This window comes from Sus scrofa, chromosome 9, assembly GCF_000003025.6.
Source record: "Sus scrofa isolate TJ Tabasco breed Duroc chromosome 9, Sscrofa11.1, whole genome shotgun sequence".
In the NCBI taxonomy this organism is placed as follows: domain Eukaryota; kingdom Metazoa; phylum Chordata; class Mammalia; order Artiodactyla; family Suidae; genus Sus; species Sus scrofa.
Window position 1 is genome coordinate 105,020,138 of NC_010451.4, and position 25,317 is coordinate 105,045,454.

Consider the following 25,317-nt stretch of genomic DNA (forward strand, 5'->3'; position numbering starts at 1 on the left):
AATGCTGAGAGCTGTGGTCAATGGTCTCAGAGTAACTGGAGCAGGAAACCACAATCTTTGGCATGGTTTGTCCTCAGGCCTCACTCATTAACAGGGAAATGGAATTTAAAAACCTAAGACAGGACTGGGTGACTGAATATCACCACAATGTATAATAAAAGGTTATTACTCTACAAAAACTCCTTTTTCCAAAGGAAAATAAGTCAAATTGGTTCTCCAAATTTGGCTAAAGCAGGGGAGATAAGAGTATCTGGTACACCTAGAAATTTCTAAAACTCCATGTTCTGCTCACGTCAACTTTAAAGAAGTTCTTTTTTCGGGGGAGTTCCCATAGTGGCCCAGCAGAAATGAAGCCAACTAGGAATCATGAAGTTGCGGGTTCCATCCCTGGCCTTGCTCAGTGGGTTAAGGATCTGGCATTGCTGTAAGCTGTGGTATAAGTTGCAGTCGCAGCTTGGATCCTGCATTGCTGTGGCTGTGGCATAGGCCAGCAGTTATAGCTCTGACTTGACCCCTGGCCTGGGAATCTCCATATGCTGTGTGTGAGGCCCTAAAAAAAAAAAAAAAAAAAAAAAAAAAAAAAAGGCAAAAATAAATAAATAAAGTTCTTTTTAAAAGGAAGTTGCAAACCCCTCCCACCCCAAAAAAAGTTAAGCTGGAAACATACAAATTCAGAGGTCCAGCTAAGCTCACAAAGATGATTTTGGCAGTGGGTGGTGGTGGTGGTGGTAGGGTTCTGTAAGAATAAATTCCCTTTATTTTGGGGGCTTCTGGGTGTTTTTTTAAAATTGATCACTAACTAGGGACTATACAGGGCAAGGAAAGAGTTGTTATGGGTCATTCCAAGGGAAGATCAAGAACTACAATATTTTTTTGTTTTTTGCCTTTTCTAGGGCCACATCTGCGGCATATGGAGGTTCCCAGGCTATGGGTCCAATCGATGCCAGAGCCACCGCAGCCACAGCACGGGATCCGAGCTGTGTCTGCCACCTACACCACAGCTCACACAGCAACGCTGGATCCTTAACCCACTGAGCAAGGCCAGGGATCGAACCTGAAACCTCATGGTTCCTAGTTGGATTCGTTAACCACTGAGCTATGATGGGAACTCCAAGAACTATAGTATTAAAATAAATCACGTACAGTTCAGTGTGAGGTAATGCACTGGGACAGCAACATCTGGTTCCTAAGAATGTGAGGCACACAGGACGCTGCAGGCCCATACCCCCTACAGACACAGCTCAGAGAGATGAGAAAGGACACAGACAGATGGTCATCAAGCCCAGTCTCTAGGCCACCTCTGTTCACTGCAAAAACACTCTGGCTCCGGGAATAATGTGAAGAATGGAAAGGTAAGTCTAGCTGGTTTCCAAACAGCATTTAAACTCATTTTTATAAATACTGGAATCATGGATTGGTGCTGAAACTAAAAGAGAAGTGTGGAGGAGATAAAAGGATTTTAGGAAGGTTGTCCTCTTACAAAATTCTTATTCCACAGGTATCAGATGATTCTTTATTTCTTAAGCGCTTTCTTCAGCAGAGTCCCCCAGCTGTAAAAGTCCAGATCTTTCTCCACTGCCCAAACTCGATTTTCTCCGTTTGGGAGAGGATTATGCTGAAAATTAGTGTTGCATAAATACCGTTACCTTTTCTGGTGAAAAACTCCTTGGAATATTTCCCCAACATAGCGTATTTTCGAGGGACTTTCCCCAGCAGTTCAATGATCAATGCTATGTGATCTGCATTGGGAAACATTGCCAGCAAAACAGAAACACACGACAGTTTAATCAGTACACTGCATGCAGACACTGCCACCGCCCGCGCAGACAGAAACAGAGCACCACCTAAAGAACCAGAGCACAGACTCTGCCTGAGCAGCCAGATTCAGGGCACCACAGAGATGCTGATGCACAGGGTGACCGCAGCACAGGGCCAAACACGGTCTCCTTCTCAGCTGTGAAATCAGCAGAGGAATTCTGCTGGGTTGCTTTTGGAATTTAGGAGAAATGCCTTTATCACCATTACTGCTACAATCAGCAGCTACTATTCCGTTTCTGTCTGCATCGTGGCGCTTTTCAAAAAGAAGAGGTACTACCTCTGCGATTGAAGAATTCCCGAGAATATTTTCCAGATAGAGCAAAGTGCCTTGGGATACTGCCTAGCAGCTCTATGATGTGGGCTATGTGGTCTATGGAGGAGAGAAAAAAAGGATACGGGAATGGGGGAGGCAAAGGGAAGGATGGGACAAAAGAAGAGGGGGAAAAATTGAAATTAGTAAAAAAATCAGAAATAGATTCAAATCAACAATGTCTGCAGCACATCCATGCAGAGGCTTCTGGGACTGGCAGGCCTCAGGCCCCATGTGGAGCATTAACAGTGACTGATGCCAGCTCACCCCAGGCCACCCCAGCACTGCAAGCAAATAAGCATGGAGATGGTCAGGTTTGCAGATGGAATTCAAGCCAGAATTCCCTGGTTTTAAATTCAGCCCCCAACAGGACAGAGAAGTGGGCAGCAGATCGATTAACAAAAGGACCACAGAGAGGCTTCAGGTATGTCTAGCCTGTCCTCTCCCAGCTGGCTTCTCAGGCCTGCAGCGAACAGCTGCGGGGAGGGCTGAGGCCCAAGGGCCCTCCACAGTGTTGCCAGGAGGTGCTGCCCATTCACTGCGACTGGAGGGGGCTTCAAGCTCAACGGGAAAGCATCTGAATTTGGTATTTGAAAACTGAAACACAGCTCTATTTCGGTGCAAAAACACAATATTCTCAGAAGTTGAGGACTCTCAGGAGACCCAGACTGAGGTATTCAGCAGGCAATACTCACCTTCATCTCTGGAATAGTCTTCCCCAGAATGCGGTTCAAACAAATAATCTCCTGTTGCCAGCTCAAATGCCTAGGATACAACAGATGACATGCTAAGCACTTCAGAGACTGGCCCCAAGCTAGCAGCTTTTTTAGGTTACAGGAGACCTACATTTTATGTGGATCTATCAAGCCAAAGAGCCTCTGGAAAAGGCTCAACATCAGGCTGCTTCTTCTTCTCAAAAGTTCAAAGAAGCTTTAGAAATATTCTTCTATCTCTTTGCTTCATTTTGCAGGAAGAAGATATGCACAGGTCTGGCTGGAGCACTGCACTACAATCTAAGTCCAGAGCCCAGGACCGTCTGACCCCAGAGCCTGCCTGCAACCCACAGGCTACCCTGGCCCAGGCCACAGCTGCTACCACTCTCCTGAAGCAAAAGACCTTAGTGTCTTAGTAACTCGGGGCTATTTACAGCAACTCACCATCACTTCATTCATTTCTGGCTCAACCAAAGGAAATCCCAGATGCAAAAAAGCAACGCTTGCTCTGTCCCCTGGAGCCAGGAGGAGCTAGATCACTGTGCAGAACCTCGACGACGGCAAGGAGAACAGGTTTCCTGATTACACAGTTGCCCCCCACGATGCTCGGGGGGAGGGTTTGGGGCTAGGGGTAATAGGAGGAGTATTTGTTTCCATTTCTGCCAGAGCATCTATTTCCCTTGTTCACAGAAACATCACGACCATGAATTTAATCTGCTAACAATATATAAAGATGGCAATTACTACTGCTCTGTTGATCATATACTATGTTCTTTAATAACATGTTTTAAACAAGAATTTAAAAGAATTTTTAATAAGAATGAGCTAAATCCCATTTTTTTATTTTTCCCATACTTAATTTCTTGCTGTTCCAAAGGCCTTGAGGGCCAGGTCCTGCTTCACCCATGCCTGTGGATCAGTGGCTGCAGCATGGCCCCACCCCGTCCCTACTACTCTCAGGCACTGCCTTCCCCACGCCCATCTCAATGAGGTGCTGGGAAGGCACCCGAAAGGGAAGGTGGTCAGCTCAGGTGGGGCCTCTCTCAACAAACTAAAGGGGGCGCACTTGGTCTAGGACATCTCTTCATTTATTTTTCTTCTCTAAGGAAGCAAGGAAGTCTGTAGCCAGCTACCCCATGCTGTACAGTAGTTCATCAACTCAGGACCCCTGCCCTAAACCAGACAGTCTGAGCAGGACCCAGATGTGCAGAGTCTCAGCAGAGTAAGCTGGTTATCTGAGCACTGCAGGGTCTCCCCCTCTCCACCCAATAAACAATAAAGATACTGGGCCCATCCCAGATTGGGGTAAAAAACCCTCACATTTGGCCACAGGTCCAAAGGAAACAAGCGGATTGCACACTAAGTAGCCAGAAGCATCTTTCTCACCCAGAACACAAGACAAGACAAAAGGGTGAAACCCTAACAGAGAAAGAGGATTCCAAAAGCCACGTGTTGGACCCAAAGAGAGCGCCAGCTTCTCTTTCCCTCCTGCAGGCCTTCCCTCACTCTTCTCATTAATTTTCAAAAGCCTTTAAATCTGGCTGTATGTATTTCTTACAGCCTAACACTAAGATATGTCAGGTGAGCGTTCTGTGAAAGATGAGCATTTTGATCAGCACCCAGGTAGTTCCAAGAAAACACTTAGGTCAAAGAAGCCTAACAATGAAATCGTTTAAAAGAAAAACGGAAGGGCAAGATGGAGGCTCCCCCATCATGTTACTTGGTTCTGATTCTCTGCAGAGTGACAAGATTTCTTTAACAAATAGGGCACAGACAACAGGGCAGACAGACATCACAATGAAAACGTCAGCCTCTGTACTTAGCCAGCTGGTTTTATGCTGGCAACTACGAAACCATGAAAGTTCACCTTTCTTCCTTCACTTCAGAAAGTTACTTTTAATATAACCATTACCATTATCTTTTTTTTTTTTTTTTTTTTTTGCTTTTCAGGGCTAAACCCGTGGTATATGGAAGTTCGCAGGCTAGGGGTCGAATGGGAGCTACAGCTGAAGGCCTACACCACAGCTCATGGCAACATCGGATCCTTAACCTACTGAGGGAGGCCAGTGATTGAACCTGTGTCCTCGTGGATCCTGGTTGGGTTTGTTAACCGCTGACCCATGAAGGAACTCTGTACCATTTATTTTCAGTACTTGGGAACTTTGGGTTCTTCCCTCTACACTTGGCCCAATTTCCTCAGAGGTCTTTTCCCTGGACCAGCCTCAGGTCTCAGGCTTGGAGAAACCGGATACCTCCTTCCTGAAGCATCCCATACTAAAGTACTCCACTCCGAATAAATAAGGCCATGGAGTCCTTCTGGAATATGACCAGTGCTGAAGAAGTTAGGTGAAATTTGTCCAACTGGCTTTTCTTACCTCCATGGCACTGACTGGGACTCCCCCTGGAGCCCATAAAATGATACCTATTCAGGGACTCTGACACACAAACCAGAAGAATCTGTGCTAGAGCCACACAGAATTCTCTGATCCTACACATTTAAATCTGGAGGGGCTCCAAAGCTCAAGAAGAAGAGATTCAACAACTAACATAACCCATCTACTCTGCCTCACTCTGTGGTCTGTGTCCAGCTGTGAAAGCGTTCCTCCCTGGCAGAGCAAGGACACTTACAAATGATCATATACCAGCCACTACTCTCACTTCCACTGGAGTCTGAAAGATCTGATGCCAACAAAGGACCCTGGGCTTGACCACCAAGAACAAGCTGGAGCTTCATTACAGCTGGTATGGTGAACTACTAAACTGTTACACAGAAGGGTAGAGGTGGGGAAAGATGGCCTCATCTTTACGATGTTCTTTATGAAGAACAAGAGGGCACCGCTAAGCCACAACCTCCAGGGAGGGGCTGGGGTGGGAATGAAGGCCAGCCCCACTTCCAGAAAATCATCCTTGCACTGATTAAAAAGATCTTCTTAAGCAGCCCTAGAAGCAATGAGGGAGCTTATGCTTCATTTGCTGGGAAGCAGGGAGTGGGGGCGAAAGAAGATGCGATGAATGCTTTTCCCTGTGTGTCAGATGCTGCCATTCACAGCAACTGCAGGGGACAATTCCTATCTCATGGAAGGCAAGACAGCTAACCTACTAATACTGAATTGACAGCCCTATCATTATTCTAGTACAGCTGGGATCTTGTCCTATTTTTCTGGTTATATCACCAAATTTTAACTCCAAAATTAGAAGCACAGGATTTCAGAGTTGAAAGAATTTTCAGGGTGTAATTCAGGGCAGTCCTGATACAGCCCTTTCCATGCTGCTAGAGACAAGTAAGGCTTGACCTCACCACATCCTGAAACAGAACACTTCTCCCCTGTAGCGCCAACTGTTGAAAAGGCTCCCCTTCTGCTGACCTACCTCTGCCTTCCACCACCTCCTGGCCCCTCCACCCTGTCCTGCCCTCAGGACTCATGCAGAGGGAGTCCGCTTCCTCTCCACACAGCAGTTCCCTACACTCAAAGGACCCATCACAGGTCCACCAATTCTTTTAACCATTCTTTTTCTACCTAGCATGGAAAGGACTCAGTTTTTGATACTTACTGAGAAACTTAAATCTAAAAATTATCTGGCATTAATGGTCAGAGCAACATGGGAACAGAAAGGCACACTGTTTCAGATCCACTTGGCCATGTTGGTTGCCTCCAATCACACAAACTTGAAAGACACAGAACACCTACTTTTTTCATGTTTTAGCTAACAATGCTTTTACTTTAGCATCAGAAGTCATAAGAAAGAGCACACCCAACAGAAATGTTACATTAATCCTTGAATAACAATTATATTTATTCTTTTTGGTGAGAAGACAAGTTCCAAGCTTTATATACGTATCTTTCCATTAAAATATCAGAGGATATTTGAAGGAAAAATAATATGGAACAAGAAAAGAATGAAATACCACCTGAAGCAACAGACACAAGCATCCCCCTTTTCCAACAAAGGACTACAGAGCACAGCTCACTAAGAGGAAGGTACCAAACTAAACTGTCTAGGAAACAGGGCTGAGTAAGAAACTAAACTGGTTTACAAGAAAGGGACTGTTCAGGTTCATCAGTTCATAGGTAAGGAGTAGGTAAGAAGATGCACTGGTGGGGCTGAGGAGAGTTTAGACACAACCACACATGTGATGCACACAACTGGTAGCAAAAATGGCTATGTCACATCAGAGAAACAGCCCTGAAGAAAAACAGTGATGTGCTTTCTATGGGAAGAGACTCGGTCAAAAAGGGTATAGGCAGCTGCTGGTGCCTCAGACATGACTGGACAGCCAAAAGCAATAGGCCAGAACAGTCTCTAGATTTACTTAACAAAAGAAGAGAGGCAATCTTTCCCCAAGTCAAGGCTGTCTCCTCTTCCTCCACAGCCTGAGTGAGGGCTAAACTGTGTACAATCTGCAGGCTCTCAGTATCCAAGTCATTTTTATCACCAGAGCTGGGGTCTGATTCTCAAAGCTTGGGCTATGGAGAGCTCCATGAGGGGTCTCTCACAAGACCAAACCAAAACACACACCCAGGACAAGCCTGAGAAGGACTCGTCCAACTCTGAAGACACCCAAGGCAACAACTCTCCTGTTACCCACCCCCAGGTGGGCAATCTTAGTGGTCAGAAAGCTCAGACGACAGGCACTGGTGAGACTGTCCTCTCATGGGAATTAAAGGGATGTGCCTTTACACAGAGGAAAATGGCAAAGGCCGTTCTTACCATACACGCCGTACTCCAAATGTCAGCAGGTGTACTGTAACCTGCTCCTATCAAAACCTCTATGGATCGATACTGACGTGTCTGTATGTCTTCTGTGAAGTGTTTATGCTGAAAGGGAACAGAGTGCATTACTATGGGGGAACACAGACATTAAAAAAGAAAAAGAGCATCTTCTAATCACAACCAAAATGTTTTAAAAAGAAAACTCTACTTACCACCCAACAAGCATTTCCCAGGTCAGCAATTTTAACTCTAATTTTATCTGCATTCCGTGGGTCCAGGGGATTCACCAACAAATCGGCTGCCCGGGTTTTTGCTGGCATGAGCAAATGGCAGGACAGTTAGTGTGGGATAAGTGGTCTGCCTGTGAGCACACAATGTTTCCTGGGCACAGTCTCCTTTTCTAGAAAAGTGGTGGGGTGATCATTTAGGCCTGGACTCATCTAAGTTGAACTCAAGAGAATTTAAATTCTTGGTCCCCACCTTTGGAAATACTTCACAAGCGCAAATTGCCCAGAGAGCCCGTGGACACTGCCTCACCCATTGTCCTTTAGCCCCATCCTTTGTCTCGAGGTCAGCCCCTCTCAGCTTCTGTATCTTTCAGCTGCTCCTCATTGGATCACGCCTGCTCCCTGATGGACCCCATCCAGCACATAACTTTGTTTCTACTTAACATGAGGGCAGAGAGGAATCCTCTGGGTGGGTGGCCAATCCCTTCCTAAATGACCTACAGTACACCTGGGACCCACATCCCCTAACCTCTCCCTCTCTGGGCCAAGTACAGAGATCTTAAGAGTTAGATGATGGCTGACACAGATATAGATTAGATACAGATTAAAGGCAGAGGAATTCCCATTGTGGCACAGTAGTAACAAACCCAACTAGTATTCATGAGGATGTGAGTTCGTTCCCTGACCCTTCTCAGTAGGTTATTAATCTGGTAATGGCATAAGATGCAGTGTAGGTTGCAGACACAGCTTGGATCTGGCATTGCTGTGGCTGTGTTGCAGACTGGCAGCTACAGCTCCAATTCAACCTCTAGCCTGGGAACTTCTATAAGCTGCAGATGTGGCCCTAAAAAGCAGGGGGGAAAAAAAAAAAACAGGCCGAGACTAATCAATTCTGGTTTAGCTTTGGGAAAGAAACAGTCCAGAACAGAGGTCTCTTGAGACAGCCTGGGTCCTCCAAGGTCCCTCACGAACTTGTCAAATACTCAGGCCACCACAACCACAGGGTCCCCTCAGGGGTTCTCAAGGGTGAGTGTAGGGCTAGGATTCTCAGGGTTACATGGCCAGAAGAGCTTCACGGACATGTCCAGACCATGCTTGCAGCAAGCAGTTACCCAGGGGACAAGTGACAAAGAAACAATAGTGTGGTGAGGCCCAAAGAGAAAATGCTGCAGTGAGTCAGCATCTCCATCAAACATCAAACTGACCAACAAGCTCAGATTTCTGGAAATGATGAGATGTTTTATTTATTTATTTTACAAGTAATTGCGAAATAGTATCACAGACTGAAGAGAAAAGCCTAGTCAATGCAGAATATTAAACACCCTTTCGTTCACTCAAAGGTGGGTACTGGGGGACTGACCAGCCCTCCTTTGAGCAGACCAGTGCTGGGGAACCTCAAACCCACACGGGCAGCAAGGCCAGGCTGTGAACGGGACACTGAGTGGAGCAAGGCATCCAGTACCTGGGGCGCCCACAGAGCTCCCCAGGAGGGCCAGAAAACGCCAGAGAACTCTGGGCAACAGTGTAACCCTCAAAATCTATTCCTCAAACATGTGGATCCACCCCTGACAGCCAGGCCCACGCCTCTCATGACGGTGCTGAGCTACTGGGAGGCCTCATCAAAGACCAGGTGTGAGTTGAGGCGAACCACAGGAGCTCAGAAACAATAAGGACAGCAGCACAGAGACCCACACGAAGGGGAAAGGTGTTCACATTGAACTGAGAATGGGCTGAAAACCTGAGCTCCAAGAGAAACCTAAAAATGCTGACCTAACAAACAGATGGCCAGCACCAAAAACAGCTAAATGAATCAATCTCTCATGTCATTTAACCAAGGAAAGTCAGCAAGCAAGAAAATAGAATTTGAAGTTTGCAGAAATGGACCCAAATCTAAGTTTCAACAACTTCAAGTTATAAGACTCTAGCAAATGACTTAAACTCTTTTTTTTTTTTTTTTTTTTTTTTTGTCTTTTTTGCCATTTCTTGAACCGCTCCTGCGGCATATGGAGGTTCCCGGACTAGGGGTCTAATCGGAGCTGTAGCCGCCAGCCTACGCCAGAGACACAGCAACGCAGGATCCGAGCCGCGTCTGCGACCTACACCACAGCTCACGGCAACGCCGGAACCTTGACCCACTGAGCAAGGGCAGGGATCGAACCCTCAACCTCATGGTTCCTAGTCAGATTCGTTAACCACTGCACCACAACGGGAACTCCGACTTCAACTCTTTGAGGCTCAATTCTCAGTAAAAGAGGAAGAGAAAGGGACCATCTCTCCTCTACCAAAAAAGAAAAAGAAAAAAAAAAGACCAAAAACAGAGCTAAGGCAGTGCCTGGCTGGCCAGATCCAGGGGCTGTGCTCCGCCTGCCATAGCCTGACTGCCCTCCAAGGCCAAGGCTTCTCAACAGCCAGTGAGGGACCAACCAGAACCCCAAGGGCAGAGAGAGGAGGCTGAGCAGTGGGTTTCACCACCCCAAACAATTCAGACCAAAGGCCTGAAGGGAGAAGATGATGAAGCTGCAGGTTCTGACTCAGTGAGGGGCCATCCATCCCACTCCAAGCTGCTGCCTTGAAGACATTTCACATGGTCCAGTTCAGCTCAAGAAATATACCTCAACACATCATCACCCACCTTCAGGACATATCTTCTGCAACTTATGAAGAACCATCCCCAAATTCCCATTCTAAGTTGAAAATATCCTAAGTCCGAAATGCATGCAGTACATCACAGCAGAGCCTAGACTACTTTCAACATATTTCAGAACTCTTCCATGAGCCCATAACTGGGCAAGAACAACTAACACAAAGCTTACTTTATAATACAGTGCTGAATAGCTCCTCTCATTTACTGCATTCCATACTGAAGGTGAAAAACAGAATGGCTGTCTGCATACAAGAGGTTGAAAGCACACAAGGTATTAACCCCTGTGACTGGGAGCTCCTGCCCTGCCCGGCATCACAAGAGTATCACATGACATATGCCAGCCCAGGAAAAGATCACAGTTCAAAATGAGAAGGACAGCTTCTACTGAATGCCTTTCATCCATCATCAAGTCAAACCACTGTTAATTCAGGGACCATCAATACAGTTTCTTTAACATCTCTCGCTTATGATCACTACCCAGAGTCTCTATGGTGACACGCTGTTATCCTTCCGGTTCACATTTGTAAAATAGTCACACAGCTGCAATGCATTCCAAATGATACTAGGGAATTTACCTCAAATTTTTAACCATATAAGAACACAAAGGAAGCAAAAGCGATTTTACATTTCTTTTCTCAGCATGATAGTTTCCTGCTTGAGGTATCTGTGAAAGGTTACCAGACTATAACACTCAAAAGGCCCATTTAGGGAGTTCCCATCATGGCTCAGTGATAACGAATCCAACTAGTATCCACGAGGATGTGGGCTCGATCCATGGCCTCACTCAGTGGGTGAAGTATCCAGCATTGCCGTGAGTTGTGGTATAGGTCAGCAGCTGCAGCTCCAATTTGAACCCTAGCCTGAAAATTTCCACATGCCACAGGTGCAGCCCTAAAAAGACAAAAAGACCAAAAAAAAAAAAAAAAAAAGGCCCATTTAAACACAGGGACACATATGCTTGCTATATAATCGCACAAATTCTGGTGTGCCCAGAAGTCAGATCACTTCCCCTGACGCCCACCTATCATGTGACTATCACAGCACCTACTTGCTCTCTGCTTCTACCAAGGAGGGCAGAGGGAGGCAGCAGGTTTCACTTCCGGAAGAGCTGGGCCTAAGTCATTCTGATAATGTGAAGTGATGCCAGGAACCAGCAGGATGTCAGCCAGCAGGGCTTCAGTGATGAAACAGCCATCATCACTATCTGCAAGGCACATGCTAGGCCCACACTGATTCTTTATGTTTAAAACATCTTTATAAGGAAGATAAGAACCTCTTTACATGCAGAAGAGGAGTTCCCGTTGTGGCTCCAATGGAACAAATCCCACTAGTTTCCATGAAGACGCAGCTTCTATCCCTGGCCTTGCTCAGTGGGTTAAGGACCCAGCGCTGCCGTGAGATATGGTGCAGGCCGCAGATGCACTTCGGACCTGGTGTTGCCAGCAGTGGAAGCTCTGATACAACCCTTAGCCTAGGAATTTCCATGTGCTTTGAGTGTGGCCCTAAAAAGACTATATATATATATATATATATATATATATATATATATATATATGCGCAGGATTAGTACCAGCCTAAGAAAATAGCAGAACTAGGAGATTTAAAGCCCAAACCTGACCCCTATGTTCACCAAGTATATACTAAGCCCCTGCTATGTGCCAGATGCTGATCTGGCACTGGGAACAGCATGAACAAGACATATACGGTTCCGCCACCACACCCCAAATTAGGAAACTCTTCGCACTAGTTGGGAATATGGGTGATAAAGTAAATAAAATGAATGATTCACACATCATGTTAAGTAGCTCTATATGCTAAGCAGAAAAATAAAGCAGAGAAAGGAGATGGATACCAGTTGAGGGTGTTCGCAGGGTGGGGGGGTGGGGGTTCTTTTCTGAGAAGGTGACGTTTGAGGACAGACCTGAATGAAGGGAGGTACGGAGGAGAGAAGCTTTGGGCAGAGGAGAGAGCAACTGCAAATCACAAAGAGGTAGAAACAAGTTTGGCTTGACCCCTTCAGAAAGATGGCAGAGTAGGAGGTGCAAGATGACCAAGGGAAATAAAGGGAGCGGGGGGGCGGGGGGGTTGACAGCAAAAGGAGAACAGCCAGGGGACAGACTGCATAGGCTGTAAGCTTCAGAGAGTGACACCCTCTGGGGGTTAAGCTAAGTGGAAATACACTGTGTGTGTGTGTGTGTGTGTGCGCGCGCGCCGCGCTTTAAAAAGCTCTCTCTGGGAGTTCCCATTATGGCTCTGCAGTAAACAAATCTGACTAGTATCCTTGAGAATGCAGGTTCGATCCCTGGCCTTGCCCCATGGGTTAAGGATCCGGCTTTAATGTGAGCTGGGGTGTAGGTCACAGACACGGTTCAGATCCTGAGTTGCTGTGGCTGTGGCATAGGCTGCCAGCTACAGCTCCGATTCAACCCCTAGCCTGGTTACTTCCATATACCACAGGTGCAGCCCTAAAAAGACAAAAAAAAAAAAAAAAAGAAGTCCTCTCTGGCCTGCTCCACAGTGAGCTGACTAGGGAGAAAGAATTAGAGTGAAATGAGTATGGAGCCGTGTCCCAGCAGCCCAGACAACACTGCTGCAGACACAGGTCACTCCTAGTGAGGGTCAAAGGATTCAGCCTACACTCTTACAGGTACCACCTTACTCCAGGGTCTCTGTCTTTCAGATAAGTAACCCAAGAGGACCCCTGCCTCCTCTTCTCAACCTTCAAGCACTACCAAATTACTCCAGGGGAAGTTCACATTCTTTAGCCTTCCTCAATCTTCTCATTCTGGCCCCACCTTTTCTTTGATTCCTTAACATATGCACTCCGCTGATGACAAGGATCTATACAAACTGAGTAAAGTGTTTCTCTTGCTTCATGTTCTTGTAGTAGCAGGCGGCCAACTTCCAGCCTCCAGGCCATACCCCTTCCACACAGGAAATAAAACACCTCCCATGTGGGAGGCTCTCCACGTTACCCAAAGCCCAGGCTGGAAACCGAAACTGAGAGCCTCCAAACAAAGGAATGGACAAATGAACAAAATCAGCTTGGTGTGAGACTGGGATCCATGGAAAACACAAACCTCCTATTCCTCCCTGATGCACAGGGATGCAATGTTCGGAGAAGTACAATTCTGACTGTGAATGCAAAGGGAAGAGTAGAAGAACATAGCCTGGTATCACTGATCTGTTGGCTCATTGCTCAATAAATGCTTATCTTAGCCCTGAATTAGATACTGAGGATACAAGGATAAAAACACAGCACTCTCAGAGTTGACAGCCAGTGAAAAGAAAGACAGTGGAAACAAACAATGACCACACAGTGAAGAAAAGTATGACCAGCAGGAAAAGAAGGAAACAAGAACTGGGACCTGCCAGAACACAGAGAGAACCCAGCAAAAGAACAGAAGTGTGCCCAAACAAACAGGAGGAAAAGCACTAGCAAAGGCATGGAAGCATGAGCGAGCGTGCCATGTTCACACAGATGTTCTTTATCACGTCTTTTGAGAAGGAATGGGAAAGAGCCCATGCTACACTTGGTATTACTAAACCCTTTCACTGTTTACTCCATCGATAAAGACGACATCGGAACACTGATTTTAATATATGTATGTTTATAAAGTTTACATACTACTGTTTCTATCTATTATGTACACTATAAAATTTTTTTATATTAATAAGCAACAATTACTTGGAGACACAACTGACTCTAGCCTGGGGCACATGGTTCTGAAAGGGCAAGGAAGCACTTAACGAATAACAGGTTTCGTCAAAAGGACTTAAGACCCAACCTGAAGAAGTTGACAAATTATTAGGGATAATTCTAGCATTAAAAAAAAAAGCTGTAAACAATGATAACACACAACCCAATGTGTTAATTAAAAAGAAAAATGTGTCTGTGATATGAAGGAATGTGTGATGCGTCTAGAAAGAGCATGGAAGCCTGGCCCCTTCCCACACACCATGCGCTATGCATACTGACAACCTAGCAAGTAAACTGTTTTCCTGAGTTCTGTGAGCCGCTCTAATAAATTAATCCAATCCAGGATAGAGTCATGGAAATCTCTGATTTATAATAGATCATTCAGATGCACAGGTGACAATGTGGACTTGTGACTGATGCATGGGAAGGGACAGTCTTGTGGGAATGAGCCCTTAACCCTGGACTCTGATGCTATCTCCAAGAAGTGTCAGACTTCACTTAAACTGCAGGACACCAAGCTAGTATCAGAGAATTGTTAGCACGGTAACCAGAAGCATCAGCAGTAGTTTGGAAATAGAATGAGAGCAAAGGAGACAGAGAAGTGAGTTTTTCCTTAGATGAAGCTACATTCTTCATGAAAGCATTTTATTAAGAAGCACCTTCAAAGAGCCTCTGGTTGTGGTAAAGGTGAACAGGAGCAGAATACGTCAATTCAAGTTAAAAAAAAAAAAAAAAGAAATAAAACCACATCCTTAAGATGATTAGTTAAGACCAATGAGTACCAGAAATGGCTCTGTAGCTCTCTCGCTTGCTGGAAAGAAAGGACCTGCAGAATATCTTGGGCTATGTGCTGAGCTGGCTGATCAACTGGCTCTTCATGTGTTAAACACTCTTGTCAGCAGAGGGAGCAGAGGAGGTTTCTGAGCTTTTCCACAGTGGGCCAGAAAGGAAACTAACCATGACACCCATGTTCGCCGACTGAAGTCCTATAGCATACCACAGTCAGAGATATGTCATGTAGCATTCACTCTCAAAATCAAGGTTTGATATAGGTCACCAACACATTTAAACCCATGCCACTTTCTTTAAAATTTCAATGGGATAGTCCTATAATTAAGGACAACTTACAGAATAAACTAGGGCACTTCTTCCTCAATACAGATAAAGAGCAGGCACAACATTTTTGTTTGAATAGAAATGAAACAAAAACAAAAAACCAAACATAGCACTATGAGATGGAAGCACAAATTATGTATTAAACTACACATGCTTGAAAGCTACAGGTGTAAGATGCTAGACTTGGAAGGTTTCTGCACATGTATGATGTCACTAAAGACAGGAAGGAAGAAAACTCAGAAATGGGATCTGATACACAGAGAGCAAGAGAAAGCCTAGTGGCACAAAATTTATTTTAAACTACATTAACTTACTCATGAGTACAAAAGTAATAAAATGGTCACTATGCTGGAGAGAAGAAATTGAGTCAACACTATAAATCAACTGTACCCTAGTAAATTTTTAATTAAAGTTTTTTTTTAATTTCAAAAAAAAGAGGAAAATGGTTAATGCATACAGACGCAGCTATTTACCACTTCCAACCAACTCCTTTCATAGCAATTGTCAAGAGTATGACACTTGGGCCACTGAAAGCAGACACCCAGTGGAAAGGGACACTTACTTTTCGGCAAATCCCCAGTGCTGGAGGCTGAAACCGTCCTACTTCTGTCATGGGATGGGCTGCTTTCCTCCTGCTCGGTGAGTGGAGATCCCTCAGAAAGTGCAGAGCCACAAGCCACAGGTTCTAAAGGCCCAGAGAACAATGACGTGGAAAACTCTGGAAACTGTGACTCAGGAATTTTATGTCGTCCATTTGGCAATTCACCATTGAATTGTTCGTAGGAGCTGCTATATGTGTAATCACTCTCTGCGTTTGGCTCATCAAGGTTATATTCCTCAGGATTCGGGCAATCTTCCTCCTCTTCATCTTCATCATCCAGTTGTTGTTCGAGTAAAAATGGGCCATTCTCAATATGACCATTGGTTTTGGGTGATTCTATCCAAGTAGGGTCGATGTTTGCGAGTTCCTGTTCCACATCATCTTCATCCTTCTCTGTGTTTTCTTTCTCAGTGTCCTCTTTCTCTTCCTGGTCCTCAGCTTCACCTTAAAAAGTTAAAGGGTAAGAATCAGAACATGTCACTCTCCTAAACAGAGTGCACTCAGCACTTATCTCCTCCAGCAAGAGACACATCTGAATGTGCCAACTTCAGGTCCTACAGAGCAAACACCTCCTGGCTCTCAGGGAAAATCTTTAGGTTTTCTAAATCTTATTTTTTATTTATTAAATACCTGGCCTACACTTATGAGAAAAAGTCAGCAGCTCTTAGGCAAAATAAGTATATAAACAGAACTGTATTTTTATCTTCTTCAGAAAAGGTCTCAGAGTGCATTATTGTTAAAACTTAATTACAAGATGAAGAACAATCACTAGCATGATAAAGACATAAGTGATGTTCCTCAGAGGGTTTCCAGCTGGGTTATTATTTGTTTGTTTGTTTGTTTTGCTTTTTAAGGCCTCACCCGTGGCATATGGAGGTTCCCAGGCCAGGTATAATCGGAGCTACAGCTGCCGGCCTACACCACAGCCACAGCAATGCCAGATCAGAGCCGAGTCTGCAACCTACACCACAGCTCACGGCAACACCGGATCCTTAACCCACTGAGAGAGAGGCCAGGGATCGAATCCGCATCCTCATGGATCCTAGTCGAGTTTGTTAACTGCTAAGCCACGGAGGGAACTCCACCTTGCTGTTTTTTAAAAAAATATTTAGAAATATTAACATATTCCTTGTATACATTTTACAAATCAAATACCAGCCAGTTCTCCCACGTCCTCCAATCAGGAGGTGAAGAGGGTTGTCCTCATGTCTGAAGCAGCAGCAGTGGCACTAAGTCACCCTATGTGTGACCTGGGGGGTCCCTGCTATTAGAGTTCCAGATTGCACTGACCGTTGTTATTCGAAGTCTCTCCCTCTGCTGCCTCCTCTATTTCTGCTGTTTTTAGTTTCACCTCTGGGTGATATTCATCATCTTGCTCATTGGAAGGTACAGAAGATGTGACGTTTTCTTCTATTATTTTCCTTTCAGCTTCTCGTTCCAATTCTTCTATTTCCTGCAGGCGCTTTTCCAATAACTCAGCCTGCCTTTTCTGCTTCTTTTTCAGCTTTTTCTTTTTGTTTTTAGATATTTTTCCTATCTACAACATGTTAAGAAAATACCACCGGTCAGTTTGCTTCTTTTTAAGGCACTATTCAATAGTGTAATTGTTGGAAGCATGACAAATACCAACACAGTCTGTTTTTTTCTCAGGCTGTATTCAATTAAAATCACATGCCCAGACGTGAGACCCACGGCATGTTTAGGGTTACCACAAAACCAGAAAAAAAGAAACAGTAAATCAAGTCACAGGACCACTACCTGCTCCTGTCCTTGGAGGGATACAGCTTAAACCCAACAAGTCTTTTTAAACTCAAGAAGAACTAAATATGCCCAGATACTCTTGCCTTTGAACAAGAAGCACTTCTTGCAAGTTTTACTTGCTCTGCCTGTCCACAAAGTAACAACATCGCCTCTCCCAACTTCCTCAACTGTCTGCCAAAAAAGAAATCTCTGCCAAAACAGGTGTACTTCATTCATTGTTGGTCAACAGCACTGTTTGTGTTTGGGTCTCACACAATGAGCTGCTATCAGCTGCCAAGACTGCAGGAACTATAAAAAATGAGCATACGGAGGGGAAAAAAGAAAAAGCCTCGGTTTCAGTCTGCCTCCAATCATGGCCATCTGACTTGGAAAGTACTGGCAATGAGAACCTCCAGTCTCTCACAGAATCAATCATCCAAACAAGCTGCTCAAGCCCCAGCAGAATTCTGGGGAAACAACTGCTCCCCAGGAGGCCAAATGGCATAATTCTTACAGTTCCCTCTGTACTGGAGCTTCCATTCCAAACTGAGGGCTGCTGGCAACTCTGAAGCTCCGTACATTTCCTTCCAAAGGCTTCTAGTTCATTAAAGTCTTAAAACTTTTAGGCGTCCCATCCACTCAAGATAGATGCACACCTCCCATGCAATACTACAATCAGGCCAGGTTTAGGTCTGCTGGGGTAGGATTTAATTCCAAACAGCTTGTTTCATTTGCATGCACTCAATATTTAACAGGACCACTTAGATAATACTTTCATATTTAATGACTGGCTGAAAAAAAAATTAGAACAGCAGCTTCAAAAAACAGGTAACTTGAAGGCAAATCAGAAACAAAATATTTTTGGAATAGCCACACTTAAAACTCTATCACCTCGCATTTTACCAGACTCTGCCAATAGCACTCCAGAAAGTAAATAAGGAAAACAAAGACAGAATTTGGGACAGCTCTAATTATCCCAACTCTAAAAATCACCTCACCACACCAAAGCATTAAAAGATACTCAGCATTTATATGCATGAGCATCTTTTACATTAATATATAACATCTGAAATTTTAAGAAAGGAACAAAAAATAGGTACACTCAATTTGCCCAAACAAGCCTTAAATGAAAAACTGTTGCAGAAAGTAACAAAAACTAATGTCACAATTTGAGAAGTAATTTGAGAAGTTCAAGAATGAACAGTGGCTTTTGACATGGAAGAGAAGGTAAGAATAAGTACTAAGTACTTACAGGTTTTTGCTGTGGAGCAGTACTCACTAAAACAAAACAAAAAAACAAAACAAAACAGATGTTTAGAAATACTTATCTTTATGTAGGTAATCTGAATTATAAAATGAAATAATTACTACCTTTTATGGTTATGTAACTTCGACAACTGTTAAATATTAGAGCCTTTTTTTTTTTTGTGGCTGTGCCCATGGGCATATGGAAGTTCTCGTACCAAGGATAGAACCCTTGCCATAGCAGCGACCCAATCCACTGTGGTGACAACATTGGATCCTTAACCCACTTGCACCACAAAGGAAATTCAAGCCATAGTTGTTCATAAGGAGTCATTTCTCTTATTCATCTAAAATTAAATTCCCATTCACTTAAAAAAGTCAATCCCAAAGCACTGACTGATAACTTAAGAAAATGGAGAAGAGTTCATAAATGTCACACAGTCATTCAACCAATTTGTTTCATAGACAATGAAATGAATTAACACATTTTAAAACAATTAATTTACTTATCTATGTTTCAAAACTATTTCACCAGTTTTAATAACTAAAGTAAATCAGATACTGCAACAAATATTCTAGAAATCATATGAGCTGACTTGGCCAGCATCAAAAGCCTGACAAAGACTACGGTTTCATGATCTAAAAAATAGCCCGTATACAGAAAACACAGTTCAGAGGCAGAGCATCTCCCAGAGATGCAACAGTCAGGAGGCTCAAGCCCTCCCATCCCCATGATGGCCTGACAACACACTAGGGAAGAGATGATGTGAACGAGGGCCAAAGCACTGTCCGCACTTCAATGCCACTGTTACACTCTGTGAAAACCAGAAATAAAACTGTATATGCCAATACTCCTCACTTGGTCTTCTTTTCCCACCCTGTGGTCTTCTGTATGTCTTTTTTTTTTTTGGTCTTTTTAGGGCCACACCCGAAGCATATGGAAGTTCCCAGGATAGGGGTCGAATTGCAGCTATAGCCCTGCAACTCCAGATCCAAGCTGTGTCTGTGACCTACATCACAGCTCATGGCAATGCTGGATCCTTAACCCACTGAGTGAGGCTAGAGATCAAACCTGCATCCTCATAGATACTAGTCAGATTCGTTTCCACCGTGCCACTATGGGAACTCTTGTATATAACTCTAAATCCACCAGTTAGACTCAGGTTGATGTAACTAGGCCTACTGGAGACAAGGAAGCATTCTGATGCCTGCAGGTTTGCTGGAGGAAATCTGTGTTACATGCTCCTCTACAGAGAAGTGGGCAACACAAGACAACATTCAAATGGAGATGAAGCAGCAGGTAAGAATTCATATGACCCCCCTTTTTTTTCCTGCTTTTTAGGGCCACACCGCACCCTTGGCACATGGAAGCTCCCAGGTTAGGGGTTGAATCAGAGCTACAGCTGCCAGCCTACACCACAGCCACAGCAATGCTGGATCCTCAACCCACTGAGCGAGGCCAGAAATCAAACCCGCATCCTCATGGATACTGGTTGGATTTGTTTCTGTTGCGCCACAACAGAAACTTCTCAAATGACCTTTTAAAGGAGGGCAAAGTTCAGTAATTAAAATACGAATGCAAACTAACTGGGGCATCTTCCTTCTCAAGAAAAAAGGTCTAGTTATTTCTAGTCATCTGGCTCTTACATAAGCTCCTAATATGTACACATTTTAACTCAATTGCCTTTAATGTACAACTCTGCCAGCTCTCATGGACTCCAAGCAGACCAAAACAAACATGGCTCAGCCCCTCACCTGCAGACCCTGAAGGAGGAGGTGCACCCGCTTTCTGCCATTCAGTGGCCTCGGCTGCCATTCTTCTCACATATGCATCATCCACACACATCAAGATGTTTTCCGGCTTTATGTCTGTATGAATAATCTTGCACTTACTGTGTAGATAATCTAACCCCTGAAGCACCTGATCATATAAAATCAAGAGAGCAGAAGCGATATTAATACTTTTATTATTCAACATTTATTTGTATAAGAGTTAACATCATTATAAGCCACAAAATACAAAAGATGCATAGTTTCAGTGAAAAAAAAATCTCCCACTTCAGCCCCCATAGGAACCAGCTCTTTCCCAGAAGCAACCGATATTTATCATTCTGGAGATAATTATGCTCATGAAAGTAAATGCACCTAATACACAACACTTTTTAAAATAGTAACTTCAGTGAGATGTCATTTACCTGTCACACAATTCATCCTTGTAAGTTTACAACTCAGTGGTTTTTAGATGTGCAACCATCGCCACTATGTAAGTAAGAACATTTTCATCATGCAAAAAAGAAATACTGTACCCATTAGCAGTCACTCCCGATCTCCTCCTAACTCCCCCGGCTCTAAGCAGCCACTCATCTGCTTTGCTGGGTTGGACATCTTATATAAATGGAATGATAAAAGTAGTCTTTCATGACTAGCACAGTACCTTCAAGGTTTATCCATATGTAGCATGTATCAATACTTCATTTCTTTTAAATACCAAATAATGTTCCATGGAATATATACTACATTTTATTTAACCTTGAGGAGTACTTGGTGTTTAGGTTGTTTCCATTTTATGGCTACTATAAATAATATTACTATGAACACTGATATGCAAGTTTTTGTGTGGACATAAGGTTTTATTCTTCTTGGGCATGTGCCTAGGAGTGCAACTGCTGGGTCACACAGTAACCCTGTACTTTGCCTTTATGAAAACTGCCAAACTGTTCTATAATATGTCTGCACCATTTTACAACCCCATCAGCAATGTGCAAGGGTTCCAATTTCTTCATCATGCCAATACTTGTTATCTGTCTTATTTTAGTCACCCCAGTAGGTATGAGGTGTGTCTCTCAATGATCTGCATGCCCGTAAAGGGTATTTTTCTTTGGGTACATTTTTAATATCGCAGGAGAAGAGGATTAATAGCCCTGGTATCCAGGCAATACTACAGTAATAAACTAAAAAAACTGCTGAACCAAGACATTCATATACTTATCAGATACACATACCACAAGCACACATGCGACATATATACATATCACAAAAATTACAGAGTGTGGTGACCTAAATGCAAGGCCAAAGTTTTTCTGTTTTTTGGAATTTCTATTAGAGGATATTTTTTTCTTTTTTTGCTTTTTAGGGCTGCGCCTGCAAAATATGGAAGTTCCCAGGCTAGAGGTCAAACTGGAGCTGCAGCTGCAGGCCTACACCACAGCCACAGCGACTCAGGACTTACACCACAGCTCATGGCAACACCTGAGCTTTAACCCAGGGATCGAACCCACGTCCTCATGGATACCAGTTAGGTTCGTTAAATGCTGAGCCACAATGGGCACTCCTATACTGTTTTAAATTATTCCAACTTAAATTTCAATTATCAAATATTAACCCAAAATGAAAACATAAGCATCTTTCAAAAATAAATCCTTCACTTCCATCTCATGCACAGGTTGCTCCTAACCTTCCACCTTAGTTCTTTCACAGTTCTTAGGTTGTTTTACTGTGTGTGAAGCCACTCAGGTAACAGGTAATGTGATCAGTATTCAAATGAGTTAAGATGAATTCAAATGACAATGAGGTACAGCATGTTTTCAGTAAGAATTTAAGGTTCCAGATTTTAATACTGCCCATTGCACTCGACTGGGTTAACCTTCCTCAGGAAGTACAGCTTATGTCTGACAATGAACACAAGGAAAAGACTACTACTACTGGGACAAATCAAGTAAGTTAATTAACATAAGCAAATTTTTATAGGAAAGAGTTAAGAGACAAACATGGAGCATTTTTTAAATCATGACCGTTGAGACTCAGACCACTCCTATATTACTGCTCAATCGCTCATTCTCTAGGCAAGGTATTTAAGCTGTCTGAACTTCCACTTTCATATTTATAAGGGGTGGGGGCAGGAGTTCCCGTTGTGCTCAGTGTAACGAACCCAAGTGGCATCCACGAGGATGTGGGTTTGATCCCTGGCCTCGCTCAGTGGGTTAAGGATCTGGTGTTGCCATGAGCTGTGATGCAGGTCACAGACATAGCTTGGATCCTGCATTGCTGTGGCTGTAGCATAGGCACGCAGCTGTAGCTCCGATTTGACCCCTACCCTATTATTTGCTGTGAGTGCAGCCCTAAAAAGACAAAAAGAAGAAAAGAGGGAACATATCTATTAGACAGAAATATGGTAAAAATTAGAAATAATTTATGGAAAACTCACAAACACAAGGTCTAGCTCACAGGAAGATCAAAGTAAATGGTATAACTGAACAAAGAAGCCTTGTATTAACAACGATTTAATAACCATAACTTTGTTAAGTCACTTATCAAACTTTTCTGGGTCTCATTTATCCCATCTGTAATATGAATGGGCTCTGATTCTTTCAATTCTGAACTAATATATATATATATATTTAAATCTTGAGCTATGTAAGAAGAATGGTTTCATTTTCAAAAATAGCATTTCTGTTCTCAAGCCGGAGAAGTTAGTTAAAGCAATTAAACATCTCAGAATCCAGAATCAAATAATAATAACGGGCAATCTTACAACTATTTATGCTGAACAATTATGATGGGGAAAAAACAAACAATGAATCAAGCTTCATGCTCTGTTGCCTCACCTGCCATATCACTGTATGTCTCTCTTGCCTAAAAAAGATAACTTAGCCTCATCAGCAGGAGACAGGAGAGGCTGCAGAGGTCCTTAGCTCTGATCTGCTCCACCATGAGACCTAAGATCAGTGTAACCATAGGCCAGAGCCAGGGCTGCATCCCACTCAAGAGCCAGATCACACCATGTGAAGTCAGACCTGCAGTCAGCAGCAATGCAAGCTTCAAGCAGAGCTCAGGGCTGGGAGCCAGGAGACCCAGTTCTGGTCCATGAACTGGCTATGGATGAGATCAAGTCCTTTCCTTCCGTGACCTCAAATTCAGCCATAAAATATAGAGCTTGGTCAAGATACTCTCTAGTGTTTCTTTCTAGACACCTATGAACCATGCCAGTGACCATCTATAACTGGTCTTAACAACACACACTGGCTCCTCTCCTCCTCGCTCACTAGAAATAGGTCTTCTTGCAAACATAAAAGGAGGAATACACTGGGAATAGTGCGAAAGCTTCTCTTGAGGGTATCTCCTTGGTCCTGCCCACCACCACCCGAGCTTCCCTGCAAATTCTAAACTGCACAGAGAAACAGAATGAGAGCAACTTCCCATCTTGTCTTCTGACTCTGGTCACAACCTGGGTACCTTCCTTCTCCTGCAGCTGAACAAAGGTCACAGGGGGAGGACACAGGGCCTGACCTATGGTGTGGATAAGGCCTCATAATGCAGCACCAAGAGAAATGCCACTGACAGCAGAGGGGCAGCCCTGGGCAGCAGCATCTCACTGAAACATGGATCCCTGCAGGTGCAGCAGGAAACAGCAGAGGGATCTCCTCAAGCTGAAAGCTTTCCACTGGGAAAGCTAAAGCTCCCATGGGATTTCTCTTCCTCATGAGAGCAGGCATGAGGTAAATGCTATAAGTTGCTCTGACAAGCATATGCCAGACTGATAGAGAAGTATAGGAAATGCCTGCCATAATACACACCCAAGCAAAAGCTTTCGTGGACCCTGTTCTCATCCATTCCATCCTGAAATCACCCTCTGCACTTTGTTCTAACTCTGACTAGTGAGAATTAATGAGAAAATTTAGCAGCTCTACTTCACTTCTAAATATAATCAGGATGAAAAATAAACAACTGCGCCCAGCACTGAGGCACCACAGAGTAAGTTGGGAAAGAGGCTTACTTCCCTTGAAAGAAGCGACTTTACTGAATTTGAGTTGATTCAACATTCTGAGAATTCGTTAGTACAGAATCATATGAATTGCACCACAATGATCAAATCCAAGAACATAAAAATATTTACCAAGTTAAAATCAATTTTCTGTTCCAAAACTGAACAATACTGGCTCAATCATAATGAACATAATGAATTCACTGAAAACTATGACCAGTGAAATAATTTTTTTTCTTTTATTTTTTAGGGCTGCACCCCTAAAAAATATGGAGGCATATGGAGGTTCCCAGGCTATGAATCAGAGCTGTAGCCGTCGGCCTACAACACAGCTCATGGCAATACCAGATCTTTAACCCACTGAGCAAGGCTAGGGATTGAACCCACATGCTCATGGATACTAGTCCGATTTGTTTCCGCTGCACCATGATGGGAATTCCCTCACCACAAATGATTTTGTCTACACTTAGTATTTATTTACCATTTAAATTATTTCACTGGGGAGTTCCCATCATGACACAGCAGAAATGAATCCAACTAGCAACCATGAGGTTGCAGGTTCAATCCTTGGCCTTGATCAGTGGGTTAAGGATCCAGCATTGCTGTGAGCCATGGCGTAGGTCACAGACACAGTTCGGATCTAGCATTGCTGTGCCTGTGGCATATGTAGGCCAACAGCTGTAGCTCCAATTTGATGCCTAGCCTGGGAGCCTCCATATGCCACAGGTG

General features: G+C 43.8%; 1 protein-coding gene across 16 annotated transcripts in view; it reads right to left on the minus strand.

The window, feature by feature from the left end:
• The window catches only part of SRPK2 (SRSF protein kinase 2), a 255,140-nt gene that overhangs the window by 10,588 nt on the left and 219,235 nt on the right, over positions 1-25,317 (minus strand). For 7 of the 16 annotated variants that reach the window (XM_021102583.1, XM_021102577.1, XM_021102592.1 and 4 more), the window contains 9 exons: positions 20,583-20,748; positions 18,835-18,860; positions 17,133-17,379; positions 15,804-16,286; positions 7,767-7,867; positions 7,552-7,659; positions 2,824-2,893; positions 2,096-2,188; positions 1,647-1,739 (listed from right to left, as the gene is read on the minus strand). In XM_021102583.1, the coding sequence (XP_020958242.1) occupies positions 1,647-1,739; positions 2,096-2,188; positions 2,824-2,893; positions 7,552-7,659; positions 7,767-7,867; positions 15,804-16,286; positions 17,133-17,379; positions 18,835-18,860; positions 20,583-20,748 (1,387 nt within the window). The remainder of the gene's footprint in view (positions 1-1,646; positions 1,740-2,095; positions 2,189-2,823; positions 2,894-7,551; positions 7,660-7,766; positions 7,868-15,803; positions 16,287-17,132; positions 17,380-18,834; positions 18,861-20,582; positions 20,749-25,317) is intronic. The other 9 variants (XM_021102581.1, XM_021102587.1, XM_021102590.1 and 6 more) reach the window with 2 other exon arrangements.